General features: G+C 39.0%; 2 protein-coding genes across 4 annotated transcripts; both read left to right on the forward strand.

Annotated features, from left to right (window-relative positions):
- Positions 1-108: 108 nt before the first annotated feature.
- On the forward strand, positions 109-19572 carry LOC144192485 (rho-associated protein kinase 2-like). Of its 3 annotated transcripts, none has more exons than XM_077711605.1 (32): positions 109-470; positions 2460-2541; positions 3085-3185; positions 3746-3883; positions 3955-4215; positions 5012-5156; positions 5257-5395; positions 6174-6265; positions 7783-7942; positions 9042-9138; positions 9225-9307; positions 9387-9435; positions 9507-9642; positions 9711-9802; positions 10091-10337; positions 10868-10974; positions 11057-11216; positions 11414-11574; positions 12024-12208; positions 12306-12375; positions 12457-12560; positions 13121-13307; positions 13914-14007; positions 14071-14165; positions 14778-14966; positions 15319-15487; positions 16494-16561; positions 16650-16738; positions 16971-17049; positions 17146-17413; positions 17489-17756; positions 19107-19572. In XM_077711605.1, the coding sequence occupies exons 1-32, from the start codon at positions 375-377 to the stop codon at positions 19108-19110; spliced, it is 4215 nt and encodes a 1404-aa protein (XP_077567731.1). In that variant the 5' UTR covers positions 109-374; the 3' UTR covers positions 19111-19572. The 3 variants fall into 3 exon arrangements, with proteins under 3 accessions (XP_077567731.1, XP_077567730.1, XP_077567732.1); XM_077711604.1 differs by lacking the exon at positions 19107-19572 and adding an exon at positions 18613-19019; XM_077711606.1 differs by lacking the exons at positions 109-470; positions 19107-19572 and adding an exon at positions 18613-19018 and having other exon boundaries at positions 2454-2541; positions 3062-3185.
- A 477-nt stretch (positions 19573-20049) lies between these two features.
- LOC144192351 (uncharacterized) lies at positions 20050-24194 on the forward strand. Its single transcript, XM_077711382.1, is given in 3 exon segments — positions 20050-20383; positions 20590-21565; positions 22316-24194. Coding segments are annotated over 2 exon segments (2016 nt in total). The 5' UTR covers positions 20050-20383; positions 20590-20591; the 3' UTR covers positions 23358-24194.
- The last annotated feature ends 581 nt before the right edge of the window (positions 24195-24775 follow it).

Genomic DNA, 24775 nt, shown 5'->3' on the forward strand with positions numbered 1-24775 from the left:
AAGAAAACAAGCAAGAACTTTTATTTTGGTAATTTCTACAGGAAATAGACTGCCTCCAAATAGCTGACATTTGTGTCGCTCACATTGGATCAACTGTACTCGGATCAGTTTGACTCTGGTTCACACCTGGACTGAGACGCGGGCTCACCTGGGCAGGGGAAAGCCCGCTTTTCATTCGCCCCCCCAAGACTCGACCTGGCTGCTTTACTCACCTGTGGACATTTGAAGGACTTTTGCAGAACTTTGCCTGGAGATAATTCATTCTTAACTTTTAACTACTTACTAGAAGACATAGCAAGGCAAAATATATGTACTTCCGGTGTGTATTTGATTATTTTATATTTTTATATGATATCTGAAGAGGATTTTTAAACATGCTTGGGGCGGAGAGCCGACTGGAAAGCCGGCTCATGAAGCTGGAGGTCCTCATGAGGAACCAGGAGTCGGTGTTAAATTTGGAAACATTGCTGGTAAGTTTCATTTAAATCAATACATAAATAAAGATTAAAGGTAGGTGTCAATGTCATTACTGTACTCATTAATGGCCGCAAGTAAACACTAATGGGGCAGGTTGTCAAGAAAAACATGTTATGAGATCCAATACAAGGCTACTGACTTTTAAAATAAGTCCTATACGTATTTTTATGTTTGTATTTTTTACTACACACTTCTTAGAATTAGTGGAATGTCAGTTCTGGGATTGTGTTGTTTAAACTCAGCTTCCTTCCTATGTGGAGTTTTCAATGGGTAGCTACTGCTTCCGTCCGCATTCCACAAACAGGCACGTTGGGTTCAGTTAAGAGTCCCAATTTTCTGTAGTTGTGAATGTTTGTCTTTATGTGCTTGCAAATGACTAACAGATAACCAGTTATTCTCCATAAATCAGCTGTCATGGAGTTAAGAGGACAAACACTACACAGATGCACTTTATTTATTTATTATAATAATCTTTGACTCTGTACTGTTGTGTTGTGTTGTGACATTTCAAAGTTCACCTGTTGTTGCTTCCCATCACTTTTGATTACAAATGTAGGCAACTCCCAATTCTTTTTGGAATTTTCATTCCTATTTATTAAGCATGTTTGGACAACTGTTTGAAATATTTCAAGGTAATTCTCCTAATTACTCATACATGGAAATGTTTTTATTTTTGTAAATGACATCAGGCTTTGACAATTAAAGAAAATATGAGTGCGTGCTTGCCCTTTGCTAAAATGACACTAGCCTTGATGAACTCAGTAATGTCTTCTAAACTAAAACTCCAAATCAACTGCTATAGCCACCTCCTACGCAGGAAGAGTGATGTCACGTCCTGGAATTGAGATGGCGATAACCCGCGATGACATCAGGTCATTCCCTTCCCGTTTGTTAGGAACACAAACGTTTTTGATGTCATTGTTATTCGTTGAATAAACAGCAAAGCAAACAGGACATTTTTTAACGGTTCAGCAGGTGTAGTATTTGCATTCTTTGCAGATTTACTTATTTGACCAAGACTGGTCATATTTAGTGATATCTCATACAATAATAATAATTATGAGTTTCTTTCATTCATTTTCAGGACCACTGAACCATGGAGAGCTATTTTTTTCATGTCTTTTCATTCAATATCAAATCTCAATACATTCATATTGACCTATCATTCAAAAAATAATGTACAGTAGCTAATTTATTTGTTCCAAGGTTAAACCACATCTATAATCAAATATGTATTCAATACCAATCTTATCACATGACACTTTTACAGTTATACGCTAATGCAGCTTTTTAGTGTATGTGTTTACAATAAGGGCCTGAACTAAAATCTATTTGAGTATATATGATTAAAAAACATGTCCGCCTTCATTCTACGCCCCGTCTATTTTAGTAACATTGCTGCGAATTTCATACACATATACGCACTGTGTGCGTAATAGCAGCGTCAGTCTAAAGCCATAAGCTATTTGTCCCACAATAAATAGCATGAGAGCCAGGTTTATTTTTCCCTCTCTGGAGTGGGGGAGATCTCTCATCCCAACTGCTATTTTTAAGTTGTAGAATTGTTCCGGGTGCCCCCTTTGCGCACCCAGGCACATGTCCACCAACTGGGAAGGCACACCATACTGCCATGGCGTTTTGATTCCATGCTGAAACTTGATGCCCGCGGTGACTCAAGTAGCATTCAGTTCATTGACCCGCCATCCAACCCTGCCGTGTATGTCCTAATTTGACATAAAAAATGGCTATTTTGTCATTTACAGCATTTTTGGACCATCATACTCAATACACCTAAGTTACAAAGGAGCCTAAGTACTAAACCGTGGTAGTTTTTACCTTTTGGGGCCAATAGATGGATGAACAGCAATGTTTTTTTTCTTTTGTTTATGCTGTAATTCCTTTTTTATTAATGTCACTTTATATCCAGGCTTTCTCTAGTGACATGATGTAGTTTATAATTATAATTTTTTATTTTTTTTCAGGATTCTATCAATGCTTTGGCTCTTGATTTGAACTATCCAGCTCTGCGGAAGAACAAGAATATTGAAACATTTCTCAGCCGATGTAAGTGCATGAGGGTCCCTCATCTATAAAAAAAAATCTCCTTAACTTTGTGTTGCCACATTCATATTTTTACTACTACTACATTAATGTAAGGCCCAGAAAGTGGATACATATGTTAATTTTGCACCTTCTCATCATAGTGGAAATATTATTCTTTATTTTTATTTTTCTAGTTGACTTATCATTGACCTAAACAGATAAAAACACACCTGGTTGCAAATAGTACAAAGTACAAAGTACTTGGTGCATATTAACATAGTATATTGTTTTTTTTCCCCTTTGGACAACCATTTATGCATGTTCACATTTTCCATTGATAAAATAAAAATGGCCTACTAAATATATTCATAGTATTTCTCCATAAATTTAGTGTGGCTGCTTTGGTTTCCCCTTTTTAACCCTTCTAGAAAATACTTAATGAAGGCCTGACTCACATGTGTCCTCGATCTGGATATTAACAGCTGTCTCGCTTCTCTCAACCCGAACGACTGAAGTTTGACCTGCGTGTTTCCGTGGTTAGGTATCCCAGCTCTCTCTTTGCAGATGAAAAGGCGGTGAGCCAGCTGCGCGAGCTACAGGTCAAACTTGAAGACTTTGAGAAGGTGAAACTCATTGGAAGAGGAGCATATGGAGAAGTGCAGCTGGTGAGAGACCTATCTCATGACCTTAATGTACTGCATATTGCTGAGATGTAACACAAGATCTATATTATACAATTGATGATTAAAAAGTGCCCAATTTAGAGAAGAAAAATGGCAAAAGCTGCTTGCAACAACAAACAATAACAATAATATCAATGAATTAACTAGACCAGCACTGTTTTTCTATGTAGATTTGTTCAGATATGACACAATGTGTTCATAAATCCCACTGATTCACACTGAGAGTGACTTTCACCAGGCTTTTTAATTCCCCTTTAATAGAGTCAATCAAATGTATGCACTAGTCTAGCACAAGTCTTACTCTGAGAGCCATTTAACTGAAAATAGATCCTCCTTTTTGGTGTGTGCTGACAGTTTTGTGGCGCAAACTTGTCTGGACAGGAGTAGTTTGTGGGATAACATAGTGATGTATGGGGAGGGGTTTAAAAATACATGTGTTGGCATGTTTTCCAGGTGTAAGCCTGGCTTAAACAATGTGATAATGTGATAAGACTGTCTCCATGAAAGCTAATGCAGATTGTATGACAATTTCGTTTTTTTAGGTGCGACACAAGGCCTCACGGAAGGTTTATGCAATGAAGAAGCTCAACAAATTTGAGATGATCAAGAGATCTGATTCGGCTTTCTTCTGGGAGGAGAGGCACATCATGGCGTTCTCTAACAGTCCCTGGGTCATCCAGGTGTGGACTTGTATTGCTTGTAAAACACTTTTTGCTCCCATGGAGGTGACCGTAAATGTTTTCTTTCTCAGTTGTGTTGTGCCTTCCAAGACGACCGTCACCTCTACATGGTGATGGAGTTCATGGCGGGTGGGGATGTCGTCACACTCACAATGAACTACGACATTCCAGAGGACTGGGCTCACTTCTACACGGCCGAGGTGGTCCTGGCCCTGGACGCAATCCACTCCATGGGCTTCATCCATCGGGATGTCAAACCCGACAATATGTTGCTTGACCAGAACGGGCACCTGAAGCTTGCTGATTTTGGCACATGCATGAAGATGGATTCTGTAAGTGAGCTTTTTTTTCTTTTTGAAGATTTTTGGAAATTATAGGAACTGTGGAGGGTGGGTTGCCTTTTTTTTAGAGAGCTAAATTGCCCCATCTTGTGTTAAGATTGGATCACTAGAGTGCAGCACATAGTAACAACTTGTTAAAGAGTAGAATTTGATCAGATTTTTCTCCCAATTCTTCTTAATGTTGTAAAAAAACACTCTTGAATATTAACAGTATTCATTCATTAATCCGTATTAATAAATAAAGTAATAAATAAATAAAGTCAAGACACTAACTGAATGAATGTAGCAAACACAATCTAAGTCATAATAGCACATATGCATATTTGAATATGCTATATATATATACATATGCTTTTTTTCCAAGGCATAATTTAAAAGTGTTTATAGGTGTTTGCATAAAAATGTGTTATTTCAATTAATATTTTTAGTCAGGAAATACTGCAAAGTGGAACTTTTTGGGAGCCAATCTTGTTTCTGCTCACTCTATAATCACATTGTTTGGCCAATGTCGGTTATACTGTTTGTTACTATGACAACCACTTTGGACTTCAATAAGCCAAGTCCCTTCTAATTGTGGTCTGATGTAAAAAAATAAAATAGTGATTAAAGATGTCCCAGCATGTTCAATAGTAGAGGCTTTACTTACTTTATAGTTGCAAATTTTTCACTTATGTCTCAATAAAGAGCTTACAATTTACTTTTGACGTACATTTTTGTGTTGTTTATTTAGTTTTTTACCTCTCTATTGTTGCCTCCTAATTCACCTCATCCTTTTTTATGTCCAAAGGCAGGCATGGTGCGTTGCGACACTGCCGTGGGAACACCCGACTACATCTCCCCAGAAGTGCTCCAATCTCAGGGAGGCGTGGGTCATTACGGGCGCGAATGCGACTGGTGGTCAGTCGGAGTCTTTCTATACGAGCTACTAGTGGGTGAGTGACCTCTTGAGCATATCTTATGTTAATACACTTTCTCTCCACAATATGAGGTATTCCTGAAAAAAAAACCAAGGGATATAATGTCATTACACAGGTGAAACACCTTTTTATGCCGAATCCCTGGTTGGAACTTATGGAAAAATAATGAACCACAAGAATTCCCTCATTTTCCCTGATGATGCGGAGATGTCACAGGATGCCAAAAACCTCATCTGTGCTTTTTTGACTGACAGGTTTGCATTAAAATTCTTGTACAGCTTAAGGAATATTTTTATCCCTTAAAAAATGATATTTTTCTCTCTCTAGATAGATAAATGAATGTGTATTTATTGGTTAATCTTACTTGCTGCAAGGATTTGAGTGATTAGTGTCCAAAACCTTGACACCCACACAAAAAATACTAAAAGCTTTTTAAAGGGACAACTTCCTATTTACGCAAGTTATTCCGCCCCCTACTTTGACATGTTTTAGTACAGAGAATCCTTTCACTTTTCTTCTCTTTGTTTATTTACCCCTCTTAACATTCTTCCAGGTGAAAAAAAAAATCACCTCACCTCATCCTCATCATGATTTCATACCTCCATTCTTCCATTATGACAGAACATTCACCATTTAACTTTTTTTTTCATGTGTTATGGGGTTTTTAACTGAACTCCTCTTCCTTTTTTGGCATTCACCCCACCATTTTCTTCTTCTTGGCTGCGTTTGGAATGTCCCACACGTGGCAAGGCCGAGCCCTCCGCTCTTCCCCCCCGGCCGTGCACCCGCCAGTGAAATAGTGAGGAAAAAAGGGGGAGAGAAATTTGGAGGTCGAGTTTCACAAACGTGCACGGGGCATTCTAGTAAATCCGATTTTTATTATCTCAGGCCGTAGTCACGAGAGGTTCAGGTGGTCCTCACTGGTCACTGTGGCCTCCTTCTACTGGTCAACGGTGACTGTAATGTAGATGATGATGATGATGGTGAGGGGGTGTTTTCAGTTGGATTGTTTCACGCCCCCATTGTGCACAGGGAGGTTCGTCTGGGACGCACCGGAGTGGAGGAGATCAAAAGCCATCCTTTCTTCAAGAGCGACCAGTGGACCTTTGACAACATTCGAGAGAGTAAGTGCCATTTTTGGGGGGAATTGGGATAGTTTGCATTGATGTTTTTAACAATATGGTTATAGTTGATGCTGGGATTTTGCTTAAAACAGAGCAAATATTTCAGGATGTTGGTGTGGCAATAATAAGGCAAGAATATTATCTGAGCATGCAGTTTAATCACACTAATCTAAAAATAATGTTGCTGGTGTTGGATGCAAAATATTGGAAATCAGCTTGATAAGTGTGAGCCAATTATTATGTCATTTTATCTGGCATTCATCAAGCTTGATGTGGGTGCTTTGAATAAACACATGACATATTTGCACTGCATAGTTTTGTTTTGGGCCTCAAATAAAAATACTGTAAAGCCAGTGAAACCCCATATTTTGCAGAGCACATATTTGTAAATGCACCATATTATGTATGACCTAGTCCATAATTTTCATATTTTTTAAATATACTTAGCTGGCATGCTTTTACATGGACAGATAATGTGCTCATAATTGCAAAACTAATGATTATATCGTTATAGTATGACGTAAACTTTATTCTTTTCTTATTTTCTGTGTAGCCTCCTTCACTTTCACTTCTAACAACTCACAACTTGCGATCATAACCCAGCAAGTCTAGAAGTTAAAACCCCCACCGTGCAACCAAACGACCCTCTTCCATCCTGTCGGCGCTCGACAGTTTAAAAATAATTACACTAACCCCCCGCTGCGTTCACTTTGTAACTTGTAGTTTAAGACCTCGTCACTACGGTCGACTGTATAGACGTGCCTGGCCCTTAATCGCGGGGGCGGGTGGGGCCCTCTATGCGGCGGGGCCTAATGAGAAGGATGGCCCACTCGTGGGGGCTGCTCCCGCTCTTCCGCTGTCACTGTGGCCTGGCCTGCCTGTCATTAGCTATCCTCCATCAGGGTGCATGCTGGGAAATACAGCCACAAGGGCCCGTTTCTCTTTCCAGCTCACCACTTTTTCTGGCTTTTTCTCTTTTAACCCTTATTTACTTCATTTTTCTGCATCCTACTTTTAAATAGAGCACCATAAGAATAAATAAAGTGGCTAAGGAAGAATGTTCAATTTTGAAAAGTGTCCTTATGTTGTTAACTGCAGTGTGGAGCAATGTATTAAATGTATAAATGTATTGCAAGGTTATCAAAAAAGGAAAAAGTCGAGTTTTTTTATGCATCATTTATTCCCTATGGAAAATGTAATGATAACATATGAATGAATTGCTATGCAAAAGCATTCCTGGTTCATCCAGTGACTGATTTGACCAGTGTGCCTCCCCCTTAAGAAAGCAGTGTTAGCCTATATTTGTTAAAGCTGTTGGGTGTGTGCGTCTGTGTGCACAAAGTGAGTACTGTGGGGGGAAAAGGAGCAGTGGTCACACCAGGCTTGCCCAAGTCTCGTGTTTTTTTCCTTCTCTTCTTCTTCTTCTTCTTCACTTTTTTTTTTACTCCGAGCCCTGCTTGCTCACTAGTGAAGGAGGCTTTAGAAGACTCTCAATGTGTTTAAATGCCTCTCCCTAGCCGTGGCTCCTGTCGTACCTGAACTGAACAGCGACATTGACACCAGCAACTTTGATGACATCGAGGATGATAAAGGAGCCGTTGAGACTTTTCCGCCACCCAAAGCCTTTGTGGGCAACCAGCTTCCATTTGTTGGATTTACTTACTTCAAAGAGGACCAGTAAGCATTCTTTCATTTCAATGCATTTTTGGGGGGGTTCATATAGTACAGGGGTAGGGAACCTATGGCTCAGGAGCCACATGTGGCTCCTTTGATGAGTGCATTTGGCTTTTTGCTAACCTGTGAGCTAAAATATGGAAACCGCTGACGACAGAACTTAGATATTACATCTAGAACTGCTTTAATCTTCTTTTTTTTGCAGTAGACTCTTCTGGAATGCCTTCTCTCATTGATTAGCAACAGCATAAGAATATCTTTTAAAAATATTCATTGTTTTCCACTTTAAAAGTGGTGAAATTACCCCAAAAAATGATAAGACACTCGTTTACATGTATGTATTTTGACTTTTAAATCCGTTGTATGGCTCACCAGGAATAACATTGGAAAATATGAATTGATTGTGGCTCTTTTCATCAAAAAATTTCCCGACCCATGAATTTTAGTATGTTTCTTACTTAAATATAATTTTGCAATAGTAACGCAGTTCTCTAATACAGGTAACCCAGGCAACGAGACCTACCTTGTTTTTAAATAGAGCCTTCTACATTTCACACACTGTATGCTTGTTCATGCTTCACACTGTGCTGCCTTGTTCTGACAGCCGGCCCAAAACTGCCCTCACTTCTCACCGTGAGGGCTTAAAGCCATCATGCTTTTTGAGTGCTGGCCAAAAAAACATAACCTCCATTTTTGGTTTGAGGTTGTCTGACCGCTGTTATTACTAGCACTGTTGTTGTTTGCCTGTAGTCTTGTAAATCTTAAGATTTGTGTGTCTATTGTTCAAGTCACAATTGAGCTTTTTAAACGAAAGCGGCAAATTCCTTTTCTCAAGGACCACGTGCAGATACCAGTGGAAATATTCCCTTAAATCACTGCCTTTCGTATTTGGAGACTATCCATCTTGTAAAAAAAACGGCTCCAGATTCCTTGTTTGTTATAAAACCACATTGGATGGATCATTTCATGATTTCCAGATAGAGTTGCTTACCATTAAATTTCTCGCATAGTCCAATTATAACCAATTCTAAAGCATTAATATATCAAAGTGCATTGGGAAATTATTTCATTCAAATTTAAATTGTGTTGGTTGATATTTCAGATTGCTGAAATTTAAGAAAAACAGCCCAGCGGAGAATTCTGACAACCAAAAGGAAATATTAGAGGAAAAGCAACAGCATTCTGACAACAAGAAAGAAGTAAGCATTTTTCTCTCAAAATGAACATTAAGAACTTCATATAATAATGGATTTGCAGTATGAGATAATCTTTTACTGTTTTTTAGCAACTGCAAAAAAAACTCAACGAATTGGAGGAGCAACTCGACCATGAAATGCAGGCCAAAGACGAGCTGGAGCACAATTTCCGGTACAGAAAACATCGGGAGTTATAATAACATAGTCATACTTGTTGTTAAAAATGCTGTATTTTTTTTTTTTTTTTACAGAAATGCCACCAACCGTTTAGACAAGTTGGTGAAAGAATTAGACAAGGAGGTGAGGATGGAAAGCAGATTTATTTGTTGAAATAGACGTCAAATCGGCAAATATCGTATCTGTCCGGTTAGATGAGCAGCAAACAGCGCGTGGAGGCCTCGCTGAGACAGATGGAACGCGAGCGAGCGCTTCTGCAGCATCAAAGTAGCGAAAACCAGCGTAAAGTGGAGATCGAGGCGGATAGAAAACGTGGCCTGGAAAATGAATGTAAGAATTCAAGAATATCTTTCTGTGAAGCTAAAATGTTACATTGATTATACATTGTTATACACAAGTAAATACCTTGAGGGACCAGTTAGAAGATCTGAAGAAGAAGAACCATTTTTCGCAGATGTCCAATGAGAAAAACATCCAGCTGCAGAAACAAGTAAGAAAAAAAAGTCTATAAATTAATATACAACTAGAAAAAATGCAATATTGCATGTAAAAATGCTCACAATTCTGAATAAGGTGTTTTAAATGATACAGAAATAAGTGTCTTAATATACATTAATGTATATAATGAATCATATATCCAAAGATTCTTTCATTGACATTGACTGCCATGAAATGGTTGTTTCCCAGTCGATATAGATTACACATTTCTATGGCAGCCAATGAGTTAATTAAATATTGTCCTTTACCTTCGTACACATGGTGTCTTTCTCCTCGGCAGCTCGACGAGGCGGCCGGGACGCTCCGAGCGGAACAGGAGGCAGCGTCGAAGCTAAAAAAGAGCCAAACGGAGATTCAAAAACAGGCCCAGAGCCTGGAGCTCAGCCTCAGGGAGGTGCAGGAGAAGTGCAAGCAGCTGGAGGAGGCCAAGATGGAGCTGGAGAGGCAGATGACAACACTACAGGCGGAGCTGGGGGCTGAGAAGAGGGAACGTAGCATCAAGACAGAAGTTATTGCCGATTTACAGGGTGAGAAACTATCCTAATTAAAATACAATGCAATAATAACATGAATTTTAACTCAATGTACAATACATTTCAATGGAGAAAATTCCTAAAACACTCCTAAAACTCAGTTTTAGATTTAAAATCCAACACATGCGCAACTTGGAGCTTTGACAGGCAATAACATGTTAATTGTTTATTTGGAGCATGTCTGGAAATTTTTAAGTCATAAATGGAAACGTTACCCCAAAAAAATGCCTGAAGCATCTTGGACTTGAATGCCAAAGCTGAAGTGGTACCAGACCTGGAAATTAGATTTTGGAGACATTTAATAATACAAGTGGAGTCTGTTTGCATGATTACTCCATTTCCACCCAAAAAAAAACACATTTAAGGTGAAGCCAGGAAAACATATGATGTAGTATTAGGCCTCAATGTGGAGGAGCATTATGTCATGTGTCTTTACTAAGTTTGTTTTCCATCTGGTTGCTCTTATTTATTTAGTAGTATGCAAATTTTACCAGTAATATTCATACATATTTCCCCACCTTTAGGGCAGACATCAAGCCTGAAAGAAGAGGTGAAAGAAATGAAGTTGTGCTTCACCAACGTCCACAAGGAAAAGAACCAATTGCAGGAGAGGCTTAATGACCTTGAGAAGGTTGGTTTCCACTTTTTTTGTTGAAAGTTTGAGAAAAATACAGTCCAAACTAAGTAAGAAATCTTATCATTTAACCATTTAGGAAAAGAGTAATCAAGAAATCGAGCTGACCTTCAAGTTAAAGTCGCTCCAGCAGAATTTGGAGCAAGAGGAAGCTGAACATAAAGTTGTCAAAGCCAAACTGGCAGATGAAAATCAGATTTACCAGTCCATAGAAGTGGCAAAATCTGCAGCTTTAAGAGGTGTGTTGAAGAAAAGAATGTTCAAAATAACAAACATGGTGATGAATGACTAAAAAGGCAGAAGATTGTAAGATAAGTAGATGAATTTTCTTGCGAGTAAAACTGTGTTTAATTCTACTATTATTTGAGGGTGCAACAAAAATCTTTCTTCTGTTTTATCAGTGTTTTTCGTGCGTCCTTCTTTCCTCACGTTGCAGAAATGGAACACAATCTCCAAGAGGAACGCACCTTAAAGCAGGAGGTGGAGGTTAAACTACTACAACTGAAGAAGGATCACTCCATGTTGGATTGCGACTACAAGCAAGCACAACACAAAATGGACGAGCTGCATGCACAAAAGGACAAATTTGCTGAAGAGGTGTTTGCTTAAATCCTACTCTACACTCTATATAAAATATTTGTTCAGAAAAAAAAGTATTAACACATCAAATCTCATAAAATATATTGCTTATGGCCATAATTTTTAGATGTTATTCACCGAGAGCCATAATTCAGTATTGAAATATATTAATATGGGCATATTTTAGTCATTTTAACACTTTTAAAGTACAAAAAGTCTGAATTCTATTGAGAATATTGTTACACTGTTGCTAAAATATTAGTATTATTGAGATTATGCATGAAGAAAGGTCTAAATGTAAAAAAAACAGATTTAAGAAGCACTCCTATTGGTGGGATTGGGATTCAAAGAGCCATATATGGACCCTGAGCCAATGTCTTTAATAGTAGCAATAAATTTAATCTACCCTGCTAAATTCTTAAAACTAAATAAACTAATGGATGACTTATATGCTCTGTTTTGTGCAGGTTAAGAACCTCAACTTGCGTTTAGAGCAGGAGATCCACAGGCGCAGTATGGCCCAAAGTGACCTCAAAATGGAAAAACAACAAGTAACCATCCTTCACACTTCAGAGAAGCAACTTAAACAAGAACTCAACCAATTGCTGGAGATTAAACAAGTCCTGGATAAACAAAACCAGGAGATGCGCAGGTCAGTTAAACACAGCCGCATTCTGATCTCAAAGCGCACTTTTGAATTGATTTAAGGAAACAGTTAGTGGCATGACAGATTGATGGCGCTCTTACAGGGAAAAGCAGGAGTCAGAAAGCCTACTGAAAGATTTAAAGGACCAGCTGGAGGCGGAGCAATATTTCACGGTAGAAATTCATCTTTTATTATTTTTATGTACACTTCAGTGTTCATTTAAAATGAATAGGAAAATCCTGATTCTTTTTTAGACACTTTACAAGACACAAATACGTGAGTTAAAGGAGGAGTGTGAGGAGAAGAACAACTTATACAAAGAGGCGCAACAACGTCTGGAAGAGTACCAGGAAGAAAGGTAACTACAGGCAGTAGGAAACTCATTGCATGAATATTGTAGTGGCACAAAGGAGTACTACGTTTTTGCTGGAGGGATCCTTCTATTCTGTCATTTACTTTTACTGTGAACCCTTGGGAGGGCGGTGACAAATGTACTGCAGTAAACATGCATTGGTATACATTAGTTAAACCAATAAAGACTTCAGGAGGAGCTCAAGAAAAATATATGCTTAACATTAACTCACACATCTGTGCATTTAATTATTTTTGGGAATTTATTCCCTGTTAAAAAAGTATTTAGAGTTAACAGTAAGTGATACGAGTAAAAGGAATGAAACTATATGGCAAAACTTCATTTAATAGTAATTGTATACAAAAATGTTTACTTTTGAGAAGAAAAAAAGCTCAGTTTAAATTAAATGTCATCTAATAGGATTTTCCGAGTTGAAATACATCTTCAATTTTTTTGGTGATGTTTTCATTTTTTTTGTACTAAGGGGAAAATGCGTTTAATACATATTCTCACTCCTGAAATTGATGAGTTCCGCTTTTTTTTTTCTTCCCTTTTCCTGACCGCAGGGAATCACTGGCTTCCCAATTGGAAGTCAGCCTGACCAAAGCCGACTCGGAACAGTTGGCGCGCTCCATCGCCGAGGAGCAGTACTCCAGCCTGGAGAAGGAAAAGATCATGAAGGAGCTTGAAATCAAAGACATGTCGGCAAAACATAGACAGGAGCTTGGTGATAAGGAAGCCACCATCAGCTCGGTGAGATTGCACCAAGTTACCATCAAAAATAGCCTAATTTCTGACATTCTCATCACTAGAATACCACTAGTTCAACTTACTGCCATTTTCCCAACATTTAATAAGTACTTTGAATTTTAAATCATGATTATACAAGGATAAATGGATTTTTTTACTGTGTAAACCTACTTTGCAGTAGCATAACTGTATCCCACCATCTTAAAAAATTCATTCAGCAAACCTATAAACAAAAGTTGAACCCAACTGATAAATAAATCAAAACAAAAACAATATGAACATGCCTTTTAGAACAAAAAATAACACTACCCGAGTAGTAAAAAAGCACCTTTAACTGCATTCTATACGCTTTCCACTAGATTCTGCTAAACCCCCAAAAGGAAACAGCAATCATTTGCGCACTATGATTAATATTTTGGTGCATTACTGCCTACTGTCAGCTCCTCAGTCAAAGTCCACAAGGGATTTACAAACTCCACAAGTGTCTTATTATCGAGTTCTTTTCAAATTGTCAGTATATGCCCTTCATATTAAATAAAAGAAGTTTGTTCCCCTGACAAAAACTTTTCAGTTGTGAGATAATGTCAATTAAATTCATGTCATTTCCAGCTGGAAGAATCAAATCGAACCCTAACGGTGGATGTGGCCAACTTAGCCAATGAGAAGGAGGAACTCAACAACCAGCTTAAAGCGTTACAACAACGTAAGACATTTAGAGATGTAATATTCTGTAAATATCAAGTTCTATGTTGTTCTATTTGTGTAGAACTCCAGGAAGCAAAGGATGAGGAGAAGACCATGAGCTCCCTCATCTTGGCCTTTGAAAAGCAGTTGCAGAATGAAAGGACGCTAAAAATTCAGGTGCGTGTGCGTCACACCGCCTACGCCAGGGCTAGAATGGATCGACTTTTACCTCCGATTGTGTTTTCCACACATATAATTGCACTGTCAGACATTATCGTCTGTGGCTATCCTAAAAAACACTTCACGGGAAGCATGTGATTACGCGCTCAACCCTTTTTTTTTTATAATGTCCTGTTAATTAAGACCTTTTTAAAGTATAGGACTAAAGAGATATAGTTCAATTTAATGTAGTTTTTGTGATTGTGTCGTCCTAAATGAGAAAATAGACAAAAAATGTGGGTTTAAATGCTGGTTAAATGAAGCATGTTTACATTTGTTGTGGGGATTGTGGGGATTTTTTATGGGAGGGTTCACAATTTTGAGGTTAAGGGTTTGAATCCCGTCTCTGGCGTGTTTTTCTTGTAATTGTGTGGGGTTTTTTTTTACCCGCATTCCTAAAAATAATGAACATGGACAGCAGGGTTAAATCAAGATTTTGAATTGTCCTTGGGTGTGAGAATGGATGTTTTATTTTAGAGAGGAAAAAAAGAAAAGAAGTTGGCAGTGAGTCATGTTTTCCAAATTCAGTCTTATTTTTATGCATTTATGCAATTTTTTTTGATGACACAGGCTATCAATAAGCTCGCCGAGGTGATGAACCGCAGGGAGCCGGCAAGGGGAGGACACCGAAGCACCGACACGGAGGTGCATAGGAAGGAGAAGGAGAATAGGAAGCTACAACTAGAGTTGAGATCTGAGAAGGACAAACTTAACAGCACCATCATCAAATACCAGCGAGAACTGTCGGAAATGCAGGCGGTGAGTTTGCCCACGCGTTCGGTCGGTCTCTGTTACTTCATGTGGGGATGCAGAAGAGGAAAAAAGACTCATTTTTGTTTTTTTTTTAGACACAAATACAGTCCCAATTATTTTTGTATTATTTGATATAAAGTCCAATTTTCATTAGGGACGTCCCAGATTGGAATTTATTGGAAACTGGGCCCAATTTTGTCAATTTTGGAGGATTAAAATAGTCTAAACATATTGTTTTTTATCCAAAAATGTTTTGCTTAGGCATTTAGTATAAACACAGACTATTTTGACATTATCGCAATTGGCAACCAAGATGATATGACCTTTTTAAATCCATTGTTCTGTATATATCGAGCAGCTAATTGCAGAAGAGAACCAAGTCCGCCAGGAGCTTCAAATGACATTAGCCAGCAAGGACAGCGACATCGAGCAACTCCGCTGCCAGTTGACTTCCGTCAGCATTCATTCTTTGGACTCCACCAGCATCAGCAGTGGCAACGATCTGGACGGAGGTGAAGGCTATCCAGGTATCCACTCAAATATCAATTTTCAATTGAATTAGCTTAGGTCAACCCTTCTTGAAATGGTTCTGTTCCCACTCTTTTCACACACTCTGCACCATCCCCTGTGGTTTCTTGACCTTTTCCTTGTTCTGCCTTCTTTCTTCTTCACCCCCCCTTTTGGACACAGTACGCATTACTCACTCACAAACCTCCGAATCAATGTCCTTCACCTACCAGCGCTCACACAAATCAGTACGTATCGACACTCGTCCGGATATCCGTGCAGCACGTTCTCTCTTTGATTCTGACTCTGAGGATGAGGAAAACTATGAGAGGGAGGAGCGGGGACCAAGTCCCTTGGCTCTGACCTACCAGCAGCCTGAACCTGAACCTTCAGGTGAACCCTGCATGGTGGAAAAATTTGGGAAAAAAACAAGGCTTGGATATTAATACCATTATTGGTGTGTTGAGATCCTTAACAAAACTGGTCCTGTTTTAGCTCAGCATGTCGTCATATAATCCTTCTACTGTTTTCTCTTTTAATCTGCTGTGTTTTAACACGATTGATGTTCAGTGACGCGTACAGTTTGATTTCTTGCCTGCTTTGTTTAAATGTCTTGCACTTGAAAAGAGCCATGTGATTTGTTGTGTAGAAAAAGTATACAGATAGACGCTCCAAAAGTTGCCATTGAAGACATTCAACCTTTTATAGAGTGACTATTTTTAGGGATTTAAAAAAATACTTAAATGTAGGCAATATTATTTTTAAAAAGTAGGGTTAGATGTTCAATTCAATTAAACTGGGAAGACTGGCAAGAAATGCACATGTATCAGTGCCATTTGAAGTCACATTTTCTATTGTTTTTTAGTGAACTTTACATTAAGAATCACTACTTTTGTCCATATTATTGTTTTAAAAGGCTCAAGTATAAATAGGAATTTCTGAATAGCTTAAATACCATATTAAGTATACACAAAAGTCAAATTATACCACCAAAAAGGCTGAAATTGACCCCTAATGTTGTTTTAGACTCCAGACTGGAGGGCTGGCTTTCACTCCCTTCCAAACACACAAAACGGTTCGGCTGGGACAAAAAGGTAATCTTCATATTGAAGTAATGCCATGTATTTTTTTACTACTACTTTGTTCTTAACCAAATGCGTTTTTTTGTACCCTCCTGAACAGTTTGTAGTGGTAAGCAGTAAAAAGATTCTCTTCTACAACAGTGAACTTGACCGAGAACAGGCCAACCCTTTCATGATTTTAGACATTGAGTGAGTAAATGGCATTTAAATCTGACATTTAAATCAATAATCTTTGGGAAATTTATTAAATGGTGCCATGCAGCATTGAAAGTTTTCTTTAAAAGGTTGAAACTCATCACAAGTGGTGCACTGTGCTCAATTTTGTATTGTATTTCTATTGTTTCCACTTTTTGCCTGCAGTTATTATTTATACAGGTTTCTCACCTTTATTTTACCGCTTCTCTTTTATTGCCCACCGCAGTAAGCTGTTCCATGTCCGACCTGTCACTCAGACGGATGTGTACCGTGCAGAAGCCGTAGAAATCCCCCGGATATTTCAGGTTAGGAAATAATACACTACTGTATGAATAAAACAGTTTTTCTTTTTTGCTATGTACCAGTTCTATTAAAAAAAATGAAACTTTGTTGTCTCCCAGATCCTGTACGCCAATGAAGGCGAGAGCAAGCGTGATCAGGAGCACGTCATGGAGACCACATCCTTCGGTGAACGTGCCTCGTACATTAGCCACAAGGGTCACGAGTTCATCCCCACCCTCTATCACTTCCCCTCGAGCTGCGAGGCATGCGCTCGTCCACTGTGGCACGTTTTTAAGCCTCCCCCGGCCCTTGAGTGCCGCCGTTGCCGCACCAAGTGCCACAAAGACCACCTTGACAGAAAGGAGGAGGTCATTGTGCCCTGCAAGGGTCAGTACGCGACTCCCAAAAATTTCCCTTAGCCATTTTTAGGCTTATTCGACATCATCCATTTTTCCCCAACAGTGAACTACGACATATCCACCGCCAAAGAGCTGATTTTGCTGAGCGGAAGCCGAGAAGAACAGCAGCGATGGGTCGGCCATCTTCTCAAACGCATCCCCAGGAAGCTCCCGCAGCAGGCCTCGCCTTCCAGCCTACCCGAGCCACCTGCGAGATCTTCCCCCAGAGTTTCGCCGCGCCCGTCGCCGAAGGGCTCGCCACAGATTTCGCCCCACCGCGGCGCCATGAGGTTGTCATCTGCTAGGTCGCAGCAGCCATCTGCGAAGGGCAGGTAAGGGTGCCACAAAACTTCTTATTATTACTCTAAAGATTTATAAAGATAGTTGGTTTACTTTTACATGTATTGCCTTTAACAGGTTAACGTATAAAGTTTACATGATTAATGGTTTATTATTGCGTTCCCTTTGTTAATTCATGTTATGTAATGAGCTATTCATATAATTACAGTGTCCATTTGGATATAGCAACTAGCAAATGCTTCCTTGTTGTGAATGCCTCACAAATAATATAATTGACCTGATCAACTGTTTACATGTATTCCATTATTTCGTTAAAAAAAATAGTGGGAAGGGCTTCACTGAAAACATTAAACAACATTCATATATCAGCATTACATAGGAAATAGACCAAATTATTGCTTCCCTAAATCATAGTTTTACTGGTAGGTCAGCACCATGGACAGAGGTCACCTGTCCAGCTTGAACAGATGTGACCTCTGTCCATGGTGCTGACTGATCAGACAAATTGCACATTGACAGACTTTCCCTGTCATCATGTTATATGTGCTCCTTCTGCTCATAAATGCACATCTTTTCACCTGTCAGCTCTTTTTTTCTTATCCCAACTTTTACCCACACGCTAACTGGCTTTCACCCCTCAGCAGCGGCCCCATGCTACGCATCATCCTCCACTGACCCCACCTTTCTAATGTCTCTCATGCTTGGGAGACTGTAAGTAGCTGAGCTAATTTGTTCCACCCCTCGCTAGTTCGCACGAAGGTTTTCTGATTGCCCCCCCCCCCACCCCCCCCTAATCGTTCCACTCACACTTTTGTACTGCCTCTAATTTATTTGGGCTCCTGGCTAATAATGACCCCCTACAGTTGAAACTCCTACTTACTGTTTCAGATTGCTTGATTTTGGCCTGACAGACTTGAGGTGGTCGTTGGACGACACCGACAGTGATGATGATGATATGTTCTTCTGAAAGGGGGGAAAGGAGGGTAACTTGGCCTCCGCATGCGTGCTAGCATGTTTTTGCTGTGTTTTCTGACAGAAAAGTTGTAAAAGTTCCTTTATAGGGCCTATAGAGTGTTAACTTTTAAACTCATACATGACATCCATTTACTATGTGATGGTGGAAAATGGAATATTTAAAGGGAAAAAGAACATCTACAACAATAAATGACAAGTATTAAAGAATGCAAATAAGTTAGATGTGCTGCTACAATGGACTAAAGGCTATGACAATAGGAATTTGCGACATGCGTTTGCTTAACTCACTGTTTTGTAACTTATTTTTTTCGATATTGTGTGGGCGTGTGCCATTCCTAACAAACAGCATGTGTTGGTCTTTGTTTCTATTTTGTTTTACACTTTCCTCTTTTTTATCTTTTTTACAGTTAACCCTGGCTCAGCAAAGGGATTTCTTCTCTGCGGATGAACACCAGCATTGTGCCAACACGTTGCTTTTTAGGAAAGTGGAATATTTTACTCTGAACTTGTATAAAGGGAAATGATAGCGCCATATTTTACATTATGCCAATTTATGGAATTACCTTTATAAGCAAAAATGGACTTTCACATTTGTATTTGAAGTGCAAGGTGTGTGTGTGCATTGTATATATGAAATGAAGAGTACTTTTTATGTATTATATATTAGAAGGTTAAACACATGGTTTGTTTGAATTTTGAGTATAAACTATACATGAGCACAGGAAATATACTAGTTTACAGAATTAAAAATTGCACGTTTTCAATGGGTCACAAAAGGTGATTTATCACGAAGACCGTTTTTTTTGTTTTGTTTATTTTTTAAATGGATTTTTTTTTCAAAGGTCAAATAAAATGACATTGAATTTCCATGTACTATCACACTTGTCCTAATGTACCACTGTAACTCACACTTTGGCATTTTGTGGACCAGAATAGTTTCATCTCCCTCCAAGTTTCTGGTGGAATGAGTGGGCTTACATGAATCTTTCAAAAGCGCCTAAAGCCAACTGGCACTCATCATACATAATGGAATAGCTCATCACATTGCCCATCTGCTAAAAATTGTACTTCACACTGCACATTAAATATATTCCCGATTAGATTGTGACTTTAGGTCATGGTTAAATGACCCCTAAACCTCTTGACCTAAGAATGGGCTCACACACAAGCACTCCAAATTAGAATTGAAGTGGAGCCTATGCTTGTATCTATGAAGTTTCATGCATTCAGTTATCACCAAAAAAAACTTGAGCTTATCATTAGTCATCTTTACAAAACAAGTGAAGTCCACCAGCTAATTGATGGGCACAATTGGTCCATTTAGCTCACGTGAGCACCTGCAAACAATCAACCTAACATACTAAACCCCCCCAAAACCAGAGTACCCCATGCAAGTTGAGCTAGAAAACAAAGAAGTGACTTGAGGTTTAGACCCAGTACCAACTTAATGCCCTAAATGAACCCTCTTGGACATTATCATCAAATGCATGAAGTGAAGTTCCTCTCATGTTCTTTGCCTCCAAGTCACATGGTCAGCTTAAAAAAAGTGTCCGTCCTTGACTGTGCAGTGTGAGCAGCTTGTTTGCACTGCAAGTAATGATTACTTTGGGATTGAGGTCCCTGAATGACTCGGTCCTTTTACAGCCTGCCTGACATTCATCCACATTCAAGCATCAGCAGAAGAGTAAGTACTTCTCATTTGATATCAACGTAGTAGAGTTGTTAGGTTGATTCATTCATGCAATAGAATTTGATGACTCATTTCTTTAAAGAAAGATTGGGACTCCTTCTTCATATTATTCAATTGTAAAGATTTTTGTCAATGGACTGACATTATTATTATGCTTGTGTATTTCGTTTTTAGCTGTTTGTTGTTTTTTTTCCCCCTAGAAATGAATGTGTTTGGTGCTCTCTTTTTCTTGGCTTACTTGGGCCATGCTTCAGCATGTCCACCACTTTGCAAATGCTACTCAAGAAGAGCAGAGGTGGTCTGCAGTGAAGCCCCCCTAACACAATTCCCATCTATGGGTCTTCCTGAGAATACCACTACCCTCACCATCCAGTTCACTAACATCACTTCCATTTCTGAGGAGGATCTCAAAGCAATCCCCAAACTGAAAGAGCTCCACCTGTTCAACAACCAACTAGCAAACCTGTCCTCACATCTTCTCAGGGGCGTCCCACATCTCACCACTTTGGACCTCACTGGCAACCAACTAAAACACTTGCCTCCAAATGTCTTTAGCCACGCCCCACTTCAAATACTCGTGCTAAAAAATAACCAAATTGAAAAAGTGGATGCCTCATGGCTTCCAGATAACTCCAACCTTACCTGGTTGGACATCTCTGGGAATCAATTGAGGAATCTCCCTGTGGATTTCCTCCAAAAAATCCCCCACTTGGAAAACCTTGACCTCTCCCACAATAACCTGGAAAAGTTCTCAGCAGGTTTAATGGATCCACTCACCAGACTTAATCGCCTGAATCTTTGCAATAACAAATTAGAAAGTCTGAATGAGTCTTTTCTGCATGGAAGTCGGAATCTCACCTATTTGTTCCTTTCGAGGAACAAACTCAGTCATTTAACCCCTAATATTTTCCTGGAGCTTACACAGCTCAGTCATCTCAGTTTGGATGACAACCAACTTAATAGCATCCCTGAAGGACTTCTCAACCCTCTGAATGCCCTCGAAGATGAAGGACTAGATCTGACGGCAAACCCTTGGGTGTGTGATAAGAAGATAAAGTACCTGTTCGGATGGCTCCAAAAGAACCAGAAGAAGGCCTTCCTTCCAGGGACTGTCATTTGTGCCGGTCCTCCATCTCTAAAGAGTCGCTCAGTGATGTCACTCAAAGAGACTGAATTTACAATCTGAGTAAACTAATGTCCTGCTTGCTATGTTTAGCAAAATTTCTTTTTATTATTAAAGTACATGACTCATATTTTACATTGGAATATTCTCTTGTTACCTCCAGCATCATCAAATAAAATGTCAACACAATTTCTGACTTGTTTTCTAATGATGTCTTGCAGCAATAGCAAAATCAACGAAATTGCTCAAATGACCTTCCCTTTTTTTGTGATGGACGTAGCATATTTGTTGCCAACCGACATCTCCAAGTATATCTTCAAATATTATTTTTTGGCTTAAAGGCTTGTCTTTCTTCTAGTGTAAAAGATTATGGAATGTGATCCTTGAGGAAAGCTTCAATGATAAAAGACTGGTGAATAATGAGAATTGACCATCAGCAAGGCTTAGCTCAGGCTCAAATATAACCAAATTTGGCATTTTCTAAAGATAATGCCTTTTGGGTTGGTTTGGATTGACAGTCAACAGAAAACCCTGACTCAACATGGATTGAATTTTTTAACACAACGACAAAGTTCTGTTACATATTGTCCATATGCATGGCGATCTATAGCTTTTGAGAGGTAAGAAATATATAGGTAATATTTTGTGAAGCTCCTCCTATTGATTTCCAATTGGAGTTTGCTTGTCTCTATTTGTCTGTTGCAACATAGTCCATAGTCCCTGTCCTCATTCTCTACTTTATTCTAGCAGCCCTTTTTTGCGTGAAATGGTGACTCAACAGTCATATTCAGTTAAACTAAAAGAGAGGAATGTTTCATTAAGACAAAAGAAGCAGGATTTAGCAGGTCTAAGATGAATTTGAAGCTTCTTCTGCTGCTGCTCACTTTGTGTGCGGTGCCTCAATGCGACGTCCACGCATGCCCACACCAGTGTTCCTGCTCTGGGAATAAGGTGGAGTGCGCTGGGGTCTCGACCATGATGACATTCCCCGTCGATGGTTTACCACCCAACACATCTGAATTGTCCATCTTGTCCACCCAGATTTCATCTATTGAAGCAAGTCATTTAAATGCTGTGCCCTATCTGAACAGGCTTCAACTTTATAGTAACAAACTGGACAAACTTCCTTCAAATCTACTGCACAATGCTTCCCGGTTAAACTCGTTGGATCTTACTGGAAATCAGCTTGGTCATCTTCCGGCAGGGGTCTTCAGCCAGAAGTCACTAAAAAACCTCGTCCTGAAAAATAATCACATCGAACAAGTAGACGTCGATTGGTTTGCTGATAACAACAGCTTAATCTGGTTGGACGTGTCCGGCAATCATTAATCGGAGATCCCAGCAGCTTTCCTCCAGAAGCTCAAACATCTGGAACATCTGGATCTGAGTGACAACAACCTGCAAGAATTACAAACGGATGCCCTAAAGAACCTCCACCAGCTGGACATTCTTAACCTTGCTGGGAACAAATTCAAAACTCTGACTCCAACAGCCTTCAATCACAACCCGAAGCTCTCGCATCTGTTTCTACAGGAGAATCATCTGCGAGAACTTCCACCATCCCTTTTCTCGGGACTTCCACGTCTTCAAATGCTTCTGCTCAACCAGAACCACCTTCAGCGTATCCCCCAGGGCCTGCTGGATGGGAGGAACTCTTCTTTCTCTTTGACCCTAGCAACAAACCCATGGATGTGTGAGGAGAAAATAGAGTATCTCTGGAGGTGGCTTAAAGAGCATAAACACAATGTCTTTTATTTGGAGGAGGTTACATGCAATGGACCGGAAGATCTCAAAGACAAACAAGTGGTGGACTTGACTAAAAGTGAACTTGGTCTTCTCAAATGAGATGATTCCAGCAAATAGGATATTGGCACTCAAAATATTCTGGAATAAATAGCATAGAAATAGATACTATAAATTCAATTGGATAACTTTTCATCCCGTATTATGTCTATATCAATGGTATACCTGATAGTTCTAAAATAAATATTAAAACCATCAAAACATGACATGTTCTTTTTCCATTCACCTGTAAAGATCAAATCAAATAGCAGGTAATTCCCCATGTTTCCATTGCTTGCAGAATTATGTGTCCTGTTGTTTTAAATGATGTCAAGTGTGTGTGTGCCGAATCTTCGCGCTGACTACCTCTAGTTTTTCTTTTTTCCTACACCCGTGTTTATTCTTCAGGTTTTGTCGCATTCTCTGACAATATAAATCCACTTTATATAGCCCGCAATTCATACAGAGGATAAAATACAGCTGCCTGGTTCCAACTCTTACTTATGAAAATGAAGCATCATTCATCAACAAAAAAAGCTGAGGAAAACAACTTGAGAGATTTGATATACAGGCTAGACAGTGTTTGTTGATGAAGGTGCTCGGTAACTGCATTTAGAAGGCAAACTAACACTTTCCTTGGTGGCAAAATGGATATACTAATGCATTTTTTTATTGGGTTAATGTTGAAGAGAGTGCATACTGGTAAAAGTAGATGACAGAGAAGGTATTTCTCTTGAACACCATTGCCTTTTAAATGACTGACTGTCAAAAGAATAATCAACATTTTAAAATTTTAAGTTACTATGCGCCCTCTGTTGTGTCCATCTTTTGAAATTAAATAAGCTTTTAGAATGTCATAGTCTTGATCAAATACAAAATAAAAGCATCTGAAAATGGTGATTATTTTGTCATAATGTGGCACCATTCCCATATGTCATTTTTTGAACCACTCCATTGTTTGTATATATTTTTTGAATGGATTTCTGGCTCATTTGCATCATAATAATGCAGCTTGTTTTCTATTCCTGCTGGAGACTAGGTGCCAGACCAAAGTGTTTGGGTTTGATACCACTTCAAGACCATTTATTGCATCTGTAAGTGGAAATATTTTGTACACTTGCTTTTCTTCACACACTGAGCTATGCCTTATTTATTCTATATTCAACTTTTTATGCTTATTTACAACTTTAAAAGGTTTTCTCCAATCATATGAATACCATTTTTTTGCAAAACATATTTCAATACTGGTTTAATCTACAGAAAGTCTCCCTTAATTGAATATAAATCATCTAAATGAACTTTTAAAATCTGCAGGTCAATTTAGATACCTTTGCCAGCTAAGGTTAAAAGAAAAAAAAGGTATTTTTCTTCCTCATTAAACTGTAAACCAAAGGTGGAAAGGAGGTGTTGCCTGTAGCCATCATTAACATGCGAAAGCTTCCACTGAGCCTTTTATCTGCCCTCCCACACATGGCGACTCA

Source organism: Stigmatopora nigra, unplaced genomic scaffold (genome assembly GCF_051989575.1).
Source record: "Stigmatopora nigra isolate UIUO_SnigA unplaced genomic scaffold, RoL_Snig_1.1 HiC_scaffold_26, whole genome shotgun sequence".
In the NCBI taxonomy this organism is placed as follows: Eukaryota; Metazoa; Chordata; class Actinopteri; order Syngnathiformes; family Syngnathidae; genus Stigmatopora; species Stigmatopora nigra.

Bases quoted from the DNA above. Each gene is read 5' to 3' on its own strand.
- LOC144192485 (XM_077711604.1), top strand. From the start codon at position 375: ATGCTTGGGGCGGAGAGCCGACTGGAAAGCCGGCTCATGAAGCTGGAG. The intron at 11,217-11,413 runs GTGTGTTGAAGA...CTCACGTTGCAG, and splicing joins AAAATCTGCAGCTTTAAGAG to AAATGGAACACAATCTCCAA. The intron at 16,562-16,649 runs GTAATCTTCATA...CCTCCTGAACAG, and splicing joins GGTTCGGCTGGGACAAAAAG to TTTGTAGTGGTAAGCAGTAA.